This window comes from Homalodisca vitripennis, chromosome 3 (assembly GCF_021130785.1).
Source record: "Homalodisca vitripennis isolate AUS2020 chromosome 3, UT_GWSS_2.1, whole genome shotgun sequence".
NCBI classification, from domain to species: Eukaryota; Metazoa; Arthropoda; class Insecta; order Hemiptera; family Cicadellidae; genus Homalodisca; species Homalodisca vitripennis.
In genome coordinates this window covers 171,893,645-171,906,171 of record NC_060209.1, presented here as the reverse complement: position 1 = coordinate 171,906,171, position 12,527 = coordinate 171,893,645, and the positions used below count along the sequence as shown (strand labels likewise).

The 12,527-nt window shown below is 36.7% G+C and overlaps 1 protein-coding gene across 1 annotated transcript in view; it reads left to right on the top strand.

Annotated features, from left to right (window-relative positions):
• LOC124357782 (ras association domain-containing protein 10-like) overlaps window positions 1-11,826 on the top strand; it is a 106,091-nt gene extending 94,265 nt beyond the window's left edge. Inside the window, exon 2 of the mRNA XM_046809836.1 lies at window positions 9,390-11,826. Coding sequence (XP_046665792.1) covers window positions 9,403-10,500 — 1,098 coding nt within the window. The 5' untranslated portion in view covers window positions 9,390-9,402 and the 3' untranslated portion in view covers window positions 10,501-11,826. The remainder of the gene's footprint in view (window positions 1-9,389) is intronic.
• Window positions 11,827-12,527: the final 701 nt, after the last annotated feature.

The window sequence follows — 12,527 nt, the reverse complement described above, 5'->3', positions numbered from 1 at the left end:
GGACTCCACTTTCCTGTGATTGTGTGCGTGTTGTAACTTTGAATGTACATCTATAAAAATAAAGAAAAATTATTGTTTCTTATTATTTCATACAAAATAGAAAATAAAAATTATAAATCCTTTACCATATAAATGCGATTTGATCTTGATTATAACTTTTACAAATCCTAGATTACTATCTGTACACGGTACACACAACGCACGGGACAACAAATTGGTGTATCTGAGGGTAGCAATGTTCCCTAAATCAAACATTCCAATGGGGTTGGTTGGAATCTGTTGCAAATGGTGATTAAAAGTGACTGATTTGACCTGGATTTTCTATTTGTCGTAGAGAGATCTGCAATAATCCAATTACGTTATGTACAACAGTTTTAGATTTACTTAGCGGTACCACGTCAATTTAATTTGACAAACCAGGAACCACCACAACTAGAGCAGAGCGCACCAATATACTCCGATGACATTTGAGGCGATTGCCATATCGCTGCTGACCATAGGCTGTTCTAGGATGTTGTGATGGATCAGTAATTTATAGTGCACTTAAAACTGGCAACAGTGTTCGGCGAGGGGTATAGAGGGGATTTAAACCACCAGTTGACTGGTTGGCGCGGGCTGTTAAAACACCAACCAGTTAACTACCACCATCAGCCGTATCGATTGGCGGTGGAAGCGAAGGTAGACATTCCTCCTTATCCTTTTTAAAAAACCGTTTTCACTGAGTTCTTTCGCCTTCATTATGTCTTCCATTTTCTCACTAATTGTAAACTCGTGCTTGATAGTACTGACAAGTGATATCTCCTTCAACTGTTTAACGGCAGTGCTACGGCTACTGCTATGCAAGAACGGTTGTTTCACTCTTCTCCATGATGAACTATGACTTGTCAGTTTCTGATAAATGATCGAGCCAATTGCGGGGAAATCAGTGAGCTATGATGATGACATGAAACAGGTTCAATACGCCCTGGATAACAGGTAGTAGAGTAGAACTGTCGAGTGTCCGACTTCCAAGGTCTAGCACCTGGTCAGAGAATGTCACCATGACGATCGACCTCTGCCATAACGTTACTCGCTATAGCCAGGATAGCAGGATCTGGAGCTTTTACTGACCTGGAAAAGGTTATTGCATCAATTTTGAAAGTTTCCCTCCATCGTCTTTTTTTAATTACTTGCCTAATAATAGCACTAGTGCCTTATTTAGGTAAACCTATTACAAACTCTGATATATCCAAAAATAGCCAAACTAACTCTTCAGATTTTCATCAAGAAACGATTGTATGCTTTGGTATAACAGATTAAAAACAAAATTTATTTATCCTACCAGTTTTTATCATGCGCTTTGCCCCACTTTTTTATTACACTTTGCCTACCATTACCGGATGTTTCGTGAGATGCTCAGTTTATACCGACTCCGAATCTGGGCTCCCACCCCCACACAGATCTGCCTGCACTCAGAGCAATAACAGTTATTGGCCCTGCTATAACAGTCGCGTGTGAGCCGGCCGTTCGCGTGTGTGAGAGGTTATTGCTACACCAAGTCTCCGTCTGGCCCAATTGGATCACTAATTTGGATTTGGCAAGCCCACATTGTACAATCGCCGTATAAGACTGGGCTGATTGCTTGGTTTCGTTCTTTGTTTTATTTTATTGCTGCGTTGCTTTTTACCTACCGTTCATTAGGGTGGTTGTGATTTGCAGAGAAACATTTAAATAGATCGTTGATAGTATCGCTCCTGCAATAAGAGAAAACTTTAGATCGCTTCCGATGGAACTATTTACTAACTTATTAGCATTACTAACATTTCCAATGATGAACGATTGAGGAGGAAGTCTGTTTAAGATAAAAATACCGTATAAAACCTATGTTTCAAGTGTGGTTGTTTTCTTGACATATCATATTAGATTAGAGTAATAAGTATTAATTACGTTAATACAGTTTTGAAGGTGAATGTGCACACTAATGGTATGACGAATGCTTGTCACGTTAAACTAATTCTTTCAAAAATGTAAAAGCTATATCAGCATGAGACGTTACAAAATTCAAATTGAATATACTAGTGGTTTCTAAATTCATGTTGGCTCCATAAATCGCGTTGTCAAACAACAAATTCCTACATTTGAGAATGTTAACGATCACGTAATGACAGCTATTTATGTAGGCATGAATCACGCGGTTAAACCGTATAACCATACATTGGTTTATCACACAAAATATCGTATTCATATACTAAAACTCAAACAAGAATGGAACCAGTTTTATATAGTTTTATACGTATTAATGGAACTAAAACGGGCTCGTACTATGAGGAAATAAAATTCATTGATCGTAACAAAAATTACACGATTAATGCGGTTTGGTACGAATAGTAGCGGTCAAAATACAAATTTATGTTAAGCGTATCTTAAGTGATATTGGTACTCATTATTCCTTACATAGTCTCCTGGGCAACAGCCATGTATAGGATGAGTAAGCTTACACCTTTACTGCGACACGAGCCATGTTCTGACATTAGGACGCGCAGAATAGTAGTAATGTGCTTCTGCCATAGGCAAAGTGTTAATCTAGTACTCAATCTGCACTTTGTGTTACGTAATTGACCTTTTATCAATTTTATAACTTGATTCTTCCCCGAACTTTCAATATATTACAAATAACAATGTTAGGCGACTGATTATTCAACCGAACCTAAAGCCACATCATCTTCGTTATTCTTAAAATTATTATAAGTGAAACGCTTAATTTTAATCATATTATAATAGCTGTACGGGCTAATTTAATTGCTACATGGAAATGATAAACATCTGCCACATTATTGTAGGAACTTCTTCTGCGTTCCAGTTTCCCACCAATTATTGCAACCTTCACAATGTGACAATTTTCTTGCGTTATTGTCTCGACAAGACATTCAAAACTGTGCATATCTCGACCAAATCGTATTTCCTTTCCAAATACTCGCAGGTATTAAGACAACACAATTAGCAACTCTCTTGGATGTCTAATAATGTCCAATGGAAATAATTAATTGCTGCAAACAATGAGTACTCCTCTTGCAAGCCATTCTCTAGATATCTGGTCCACAATGACATCCGACTCTCCTCATCCACCAGTATCAGACTCCCAACCGCAGTCTTGTCAGACATGAGAAATGCTGTGCTTGAGGTTTGTGGACCGTCCAACTGCTAAACCGGAACTACTGGTTTAAGTTTTAAACCGCCTTAACTTAGTCGTCAAGGGTTACGCGAGGAGTATGTCCAGCTGACTACGACCGTTACTCAGTAAATCCAATTATTTACTTAAAGTTGTCAGTTATTAAAGCAATTACGGACGGCTTTGCGTTGCAATTGACTTTTTCAGTGAACTGTAATAATTTATTTACAACTCCGACAGGCAAAATACAGTCCTTTATCGCCAACTGGTTTCATTGTGTGGCTATAAAAATATTACCTTAATGTGTATATTTTTTATGACTAAACATAAAATAAACACGTTTATAACTATGCGCACGTTTGGCACTGTACATTTTACAACTATTATAGTTAATTATTAAAATTGTAATTGATTTAATGTACGTTCCACCAGAGCAGTGTAACAGCGTTATCACAATGACGTTTGTGGGCAACCCCCTTTAATTAATAATGAAAATAACATAACACATTGATGAATATTTATCAGAAAACTTAAAACATATATAAATGGCGGAAATTTTAAAACACAGGTTATACTCGGTGTATACCATTCGTTTGACTACATTCCTTACGTATCTTCACTGTTGATAAATTTAAAATTAAATGTTTATCTCGTTATATACCATTCGTTTGACTATATTCTTTCAATATCTTCACTGTTGATCAATTTAAAATTAAATGTTTACACTCGTTGTATACAACTTGTTTGACTAATATTCTTTCTATATTTTCACTGTTGATAAATTTAAAATTAAATGTTTATCTCGTTATATACCATTCGTTTGACTATATTCTTTCAATATCTTCACTGTTGATCAATTTAAAATTAAATGTTTACACTCGTTGTATACAACTTGTTTGACTAATATTCTTTCTATATTTTCACTGTTGATAAATGAAGCAATAAAACGTTTTTTCAATTGATACAGAATTTTGTTTAATACTATTTTAATTTTAGCCTATCCTAAAAATGACCGATAGAGAACTCCAACTTCGAAATAGTTAGTCCCATATTGTGCTTTATCAAATAATAAAGTACTATAGAAAGTCACAGATTCTTTGTCTTGTCCTAGGAACAAAATGATGCAATTTTAAAGACTGTAAACTTATACATATTATTTTCTACATTATTATATTAAGTATGATGAACATTCAGTGAACTAAACTGTCAAGTGATAGGTTAAGTGATGGTAACATGAAGATAGTCTGATATTCACTGGAGTTACGTACATTTCTATATTGTATACCGTATACCTAATCAGTATGACATGACTCTTCAGTCCGACACGGACCCACTGCTTCCCGCTGGTTTTCTGCCATAGAAAACATTGCACTCCGTGTCTGGTGCACTGCTTTGTGATTCCATTAATTGCAGTGGTCACGGGTTCACTGCGCTCGTCTACTTCCTCAATTTGTAGTCCAAGAGCGAATGGTTCGTTGAATCATATTAGTGTCCTGTCTCCGTTTTTCTCCATCGGCTACTGTAAATATGCCGTCCTATAACGTTAAAGGAAACTGATTTTGAGAGTACCAAAAACAAACCGAATTGTTTTAATTATTTACGGCTTCCATCTATAGTAAAAGAATAATAATATTTCTGTCCTAACTATTTGCAGTACACAACTGATGGTATTTTGTTCGTAAATACAAAATTCTGAATATGTGTATTTCGGAATATAAATAATATGTCTATGTGCTGTTCTCATATCTAAGCAATGTAGCCTACATGACAAATTTCGACTAAATATGTCCAATAGATTTTGTGTTATTGAGTATCAAACTTCTAAACATCCAACTATACAAATATCAAAACTTTATTCTTTGCACAATTTTGCATTTATGACTTTTTGATATTTATAGGACTAAAAAGTCGCCACTTCCTATTTGGAAAATAATTGTTGTTGTTGTTAGATTACACTGCCAACAATACTGCGTATTGGCATTTAAAAGTAATGAGCTATCATACAACAACTAAATGAGAAACTTGAGTATTATTACAATTAATAGCAGTTACCCGCGGTTTCGCACCTACTTTCCTAATGAAAAAGAGGGCCCACTAAAATATCATCGTGGGCAAATTTATTTTAAATGGCATTCTAAAAACTCCTGAATTAGGTGATAATCACTGAAAAATATTCCAATCTTCTGGTTCATTTGGGGTTTAAGTTTAAGGAGCAGAGTTCTGTGGCATCAAGTTAGAGAGTGAAACAGTTTTTTATAAGTACTATAAAATAAGTAGATTTGATATAAATATTTCGTGACAAATTATTTCGGTAACAATAAACTATTTTATGATGTAATAAGTAATGGGTATCTATTTCATTTTGAAACGGAAATTGATTTTGCGTTGATGCCCCGTTCAAGAATACATACACGTACGCAGGTCTGAGAAGCCTTTCTGTCAATAAGAGTATACCTCTGGCCATTGTAGTACGCAGGTCTGAGAAGCCTTTCTGTCAATAAGAGTAGCCTATATCTCTGGCCATTGTAGTTTATTCCGATCTAAGGTATTTTTGGTGCCATAGCTGGGTTTATCTAAAAGTACTACTTCAGTCAAAGTACGACTAAAGTGTGTTTCATAAGTTTTTAAATGGGTAGCAAAAGTTATATACTAACTTTGACTTTGATATCTGGATCACACTAATGATTAGGAAATGCATACTTAAATATTTGCTCAAATGTACAGTAAAAAGTAATTTTTCTATTTTACACACGAATTACCTCTATGCTCATCAGTGATTGCAGAGAAGGGGGAAAAGTGGTGTTACTTTTAAGCTTACTCTATGGTTTCAATACTATAAACGTAAAGTAATTTAAAATGGCACTTAATATAATTAAACATGTGTTGTCAATTTATAATGTTTGCAAACATTACTATTTGCTGATTAGGACAGAAAAGGAGTTTTCAAGACCAGTGCGGTGTAACCCGCAGGGATTTTCGAAATAGGAAAAGGCGTATGTGTAAACCAGGAACCCTATGGGAAATTTCAATATAATCAGTTCACTAGTCTTACGTTATTGGGTAACAAACACTCGCCACCACGCAGACAGACACCATTAGATATTTATATAATAGTATATATAATAAACATTCTCTAAAAATGTTCATTGTACCTGTCTTTAATTCTGTATATTCAAGTGGGAGTTGATCCAAGAAAAGGGTTTCGACCAATTAGGGACAATTTTTTAAAGGGAAGTACCGAGTGTCCCATCTGACTTACCGCCCCAAGTTCGTGTCGGACTTCCATGAGGTTTAGGATCACAATGATCCTAAACTTTCAGATATTGACTAAAATATCATCCTACCCAGTATGGGTCACTTCTGCCTGGTTTGTACCTTCCACTTGAACCAACGCTGAGCAAAGCAAAAACCGATATGACACTTAAATCCTTATGACAACCTTAAGGATATCAGGAGCGACCCATCATTAACCGCAAACGTTGAGATCCTGGGGTGCAAGGGTAATTCGATAGGTCTAGTCTACTGCGTGAGAAAACTGTTGGCGTTGTTGGGGTTCGTTCCCTAAGTGTAAAGGCTCTTGCTAGTCTAGACGTAAAGGTGTGCCACCCCCTGCCTGCTTTGATTGGAGAGGCAGGTTCAGAGCTGGCCTCCTCTTCGTCACTCAGGAAGCAGAGCGAAGGTCCTTATAGGACTAGGTGTAATTTGTAAGCTTCTTGTCCTAAGAGAACAAAAAACATATACCATTGCGTCAAAGGTGTTTTACTTAGTAAAAGTAGTCATGATGAAACGCTGGGGGTGAAGAATTTTTGGGAACACAGAGAACCCCATATCTGAAATTAACCTAGCTGCACTGGCACCAGGTCTCACAGATCTAAATATAATAATTTTTAACTTTGAGGTTAGATTATTGGCTCCAACAGCGTGCGCCCTAGTTTACAACATAGGGAAAGTGAATTTGTAGAGATATTTAATGTATTTGATCAAGAAGAGGAAGGTCATTTAAGAAGTATTGTCGGATAAGACAGTATAGGACGCGTACCGCAGGGTAACAAAAATTATGTTATTGCTTAAATTATTATTAGAATTTCTTTTATATATTGTCATTACTATTAGTAATACTATACTTTATAGTAGCCAATATAGTAGCCAATAAAAATATTTGTTTAATCTAAAAAGCGTACGAAAAGTAAAGATAATGTGATCGAATTTGTTTAGTCCTTTTTTAAATTTAATTTTCACAAGCTCTTTAAGACCTGCTGTTAGGAAATGACCTTGTGTGTTACCCCATCTTACACTATTGCGCCCTTATTTTGGGTCGTAGAAATATGGGAGGGGTCTTATTTTTAAGATATGATGAATACACATCCAAATGCTAAAAAGTTTGACTTAAAAAGTGTATAAATTTTTAATATTAAACGATGAAATACAAAAACTTTTTAAACTTTTTGTATATTTGTAACCAATAAAAAGATCGAAATATCTAAAAAAAACCGTAAAGTTGCATATTAATCATATACTTTAAATGAAATATAACACAATTATATCACTAAAAAAAGACCATACAAATGTTTCCTGTTTGACGCTATTTTACAGGCTGAAATCAAAATTCCAAACTCTTACGAGGTTTGACGTTTAACATTGTTCTTACGGAATAAAACTCAAGGTCATTTCACTACAGTCGATTTTTAAGATGCCCTCCGAAGACGAAAATTATTTTGATTACTACACCAGACATTATAGACATTTAAATTAGTAATAATGGAAATTTTGTAACAAGGCTCGAAAAAAATAAAAAAATTATGTACGACTTAAAATATTAACCCAACCGATGACCGATAGCACCACCATAAAGGAGACTTCGACGCATGGTAGTACGGTAAACGCAAGTCTCCACGACCGACGGGATATAAGAATAATGACCTCAGCCAAGTAATGTGTATTGTTTATTCACACGTCACACTGCTAATGAAGTAAACATTGAAATGGTTATTTAAACAATTTAACAAACCCAACTTTTTGTGGTAACCTTTTATGTAACAGATGGAATCGAGTATAACGATAAATTATCATTTAACTAAAGCTAACTTAAGCTGTCGCTAGACTAGTGTTGCAAAATGGTACGTACGATTTTTTGTGTGATTGCCATTTCGTCATTCAAATCACTTATACTGTCTATAATTCAGTACGGTTTTTATTCGTAAAGTTATGCAAGTTTTCTTGTCTTGTGAATGTGATTCAGCGACAACAGTGTGACTACTCCTTGGATGGTGAGCACTGCGCTGTATAACCCTGTCCTTGCAGACAGCCCACCCGCCTATCTGACTATATGGTGGTCCGGAGGTCATCTTGAGGTGTACCTACAAGATAAATGGTACAGTTCTGAGAATTTCCGAAATGTCCCTTCAATGTAGACTGCTCACAAAAAGCTAAAACGTTATGCTTTTGAAAATCATCAAGCTATGTAACACCTCGTAATGTGCGTAACTCTTCAGGGCAGGTAAAACACAAAAATATTGTTGTCGTGTTAAACATTACAGTTACAGTTTCACATGCACAATTCATCATCCTTAATTGCAATGCTCATTATAGTATCCTAACTCAGAGATAGATACTTTGTAATTATTTGATTTTCTTTAGCGGTTAATTGCTTGTTAAGTATTTGCCTCCTACTCACTTAAGATTATCATGTAAGTATATGTTAGGTAATTTTGTGCAGAGTTACGCGTGCTTCGCATTGGCAACTTACTACCGCTTGTATTAGAAGACACCTTCTGCAATTTAGATGTTATTTCCCGACTAGGACGTGAATTAGCCCAATGCAATCGCGTCGTAATTGATACTGCGTGCTAGGCGAACACAATAAACAATACAGAACAGTGTCGTAAGCTAAGGTGGCGACATGGGCATGAGAGTGTGTCTGTCGTTTTCAGGTGAAACAATTACTTGTGCAACGATCGCAACTGTTTTTACAAGTTCATTTAGAATATATCACACGAAAGTGTTTCTTAAATTTCTAAATAATGTAGAGTTTTATTCTAGATAGTAAATTTTATTGAATAGCAGTCATATAGGGAGCAATGGTTTCCAAGTGTGCTAAACAGGTATCTTTGGCAACATTCTTGATTGAACAGCTAATTGTATATTGATTGAATACATAAATACCAGTTATCATACAGATCAAGATTTGCAGTGAGTGTGTACCATATGTCAAACTGTCTGAGTGTATGAATGTGTGTTACAGGGAGAGGGGCGGGATGGCGGGCGAACTGCCAGTCTGGGTGTCGGGCCAACAACTGTGGGTGCGCGGAGTGGACCGCAAGACCACCTGTGCTGACGTCATCTCGGCGCTGCTGGGGCGTCCCGACGAAAGCTACGTCATCGTAGAGAGGTGGCGGAAGGTGGAGAGACCGTTGGGTGGAGAAACCCGACTGCTGAAGCTGTGGTCGGCATGGGGAGACGCACAGAGGGACGTGCGTCTGTCGCTGAGGAGGGTGGCAGACGACGACAGCGGTAGGGGCAGCCCGGCCAGCGTCAGCAGGCGGAAGAAGCACTACCGGCAGAAACAACAGTCGCAGACTATCCATCCGAGGAGACTTGCGCAACTGTCCAAGTCGCAAAACATCGAGAGGCTATTGAAACTGATCCTGGTGCAGGGAGAGACCATCCAGCACCAACTGAAGCGACTACACGACAGGGACGATCAGATAGACCACCTCGAGGAGCAGAAGCACCGGACGAGGGTGGGACTCCTCGGTTCCAACTACCTCCTGGAAACGTACCTGGGGGACGCGTGCAGAGAGGACGAGGAGAAGGAGAACGACAGTGGTGTAGTTACCGAGCAGCCGAGCAGCGAGAACACGAGCACTCCCACGGGAGAGGATACCAAAGAAGACGACGAAGATCCGACAATTGAAGAGGACTTGGAGGCGGAGATACACGACTTGCAGAAGAGGATAGAGCTCTGGGAGAAAATTGTTAAAGTAAACAAGCGCTTGGAGAAAGAAGAAGAATCCGTGTTGAGGCTATCTGTGGCGATCAAGCGAAGCGACGAGTTGAGCGAATTGAGGGGCGAGTTGGACCGGGTGAAGGAGGAGACGGAGAGAAATGCGAAGGAGTTAGAGCACACAGCGAACTCTCTGTCGGAGACCGACTCGGCCTTGGAGTCCAGGAGAAGGTACCTGAAGAAGCTGCAGTTGGACCTGGAAGTGACGGACGTGGAGACGGAGCGCCTGACCAGGGTGGCTGAGGTGCGAGGCAAGGGCGTGGACCCTGACTCCAACTCGGACACGGGTCTGAGTTCCCTCCACAGTAGCAGTGAGGAGGGCAGCTACCCCCTGGACACTCTAGTATGACAGTGGGTCCTCGCCCTCACCCTTCCCTTGGCCAGCACAAACCAAAAAGTATTGTACATATTGTAGTGTATCTAGGTCAACCCCGTTAGTACCAGTATACATGCGCAGCAGACACTTACATATACATCATGTTACACTACACAACTTACTTTTCGGTATTAACCAAACCAAGCCAAATCCACCTTCAAGTTATGTTTTACATTTTACAAACTTAATAGATTAGCTGTTTTCGATTGTTAATACAGTAGCCTACTAATATGAATTGCCATTATTGTTCCAATAATAAAACTACGCATATTTTTAACGCCTTCTCCTTTTGAAACTAAATAATTTGCAGTTTTTTTTCTATCGATACGGCATTCTTTTACTAGGTATTTAGTAAATTTTCGAAAGAGTCTTTAATTTTGTTTACAAGAAATTTGTAAATGGACGAAAAACTTCTTTAATAAAAAAATATGAAGTATTTATATTTGCTGACGTTTATTAAACGTTTGCATGTCAATTAATAATACCAGTTTTCAGGTTAATTTTTCTTATAATCGTAATGTTCATGAACACTATAACCTTGTAATCGGTGTTTCTAGAACAGCGTCCAGATTTTAACCATAAAATTGTCTAATTTCAATACTTTCCTAAATCAAATGCCACTTTAACCTATATTTTTCTACTCGTAGAAATATTGTACAACAATGTTATTCATTGTAAACGGTTATGTTCAAATTTGTTGGATTTGTAATTTTGAGTAACTACATCATGTATTAAATTATGTTCAAGTAAATAATACTATTAAAATTGTCTGGGGTTTGAAACTCAGTAATCTTGTTTTATTATCTCTAAGTAAGACAATTGTTCAAGCATGTCAAAAAAGATATTTTATACACAATAAAGTCTCTCCAATATTTTATTGCATAAATAAACTCTTCATATAACTTCTAATTAAATTAACCACGTCAAAAGCCAACACACGGTAAAAAAACTGCCAAAATTGTCATATTTAATAAGAAATGTATAGTATACTGTAAGTTATCTAGCGCATTATTTTTAGCCGATGTAAATAACTCACATCTTCTTGTTCTGTCCGTTTAGTTTCACGTTGTAGTTGGGCTGTATCCATTAGTCGTAAACATCCACGTTTCTGGAATATCATATCCACTCAAACGTGTTTTTGTGTTATATGTAAAAATGTATAAATTATGCTCAAACCAAAGCATTAATTTGTGTCTACATATAAGGTGTATAACATCGTAGAAAATGTAAACTATTGTTGGAATTTTGTATATATGTCAAATAGATGTGTTCTTTATTAAACTGTTTTATGGTTTTTAATTAACTGTTATCATTATTTCCTTCGTACTTTTGATCAAGTCGTATGCACTTATAACGCTAGTTAAATAAACAAATCATTCCTTGTGCCATATCCTACGATCTGAGATACTTCCGGTTGCTAGTGACTTTATTTTTCTTTTTTTGTGTTGGTTAATGAAAAAAAACATCAGGGTTATAAAACTCTTGATCAGTAACAGATGACATAGCCTAATACCATATAACGCCTTTATTACAAGGAGTACGCTTTGCATTAAATGGCCTCGCTGAAGTTTTATGCAAAAGTTCAATCTATAAAAATTATTAAAAAAAAAAAAATAAATAAAGTTAAAGTAAAGTATTAAAGTTAGTTAGTGTTAAGGTAAGTAGTTTTTGATAATTATCAAAATTATCAATATTTTTTGTATCTATCTATTTCATTTTGTTCTCGAGATATCCTGCGGACAGACAGACAAACGGGCAGAGAGCAATTTTCCTGCCCCATGAATAGATATTAGATATTGTTGATACTCAGACAAATCACTTGGATAATTTGTTATGCACCAACATCGAACTCTAGAACTCTTAGTTGTCTAATTAGAAATGAAGTTTGAAATGATATTTCAAATCTATAATAGCTCAATTCGTTCTTAAGATATCTTGCTGAAGACAGGCAGACAAACAAAGAGAAGAGAAAATATGCCTGCACGCTGAGTGATAGCAAA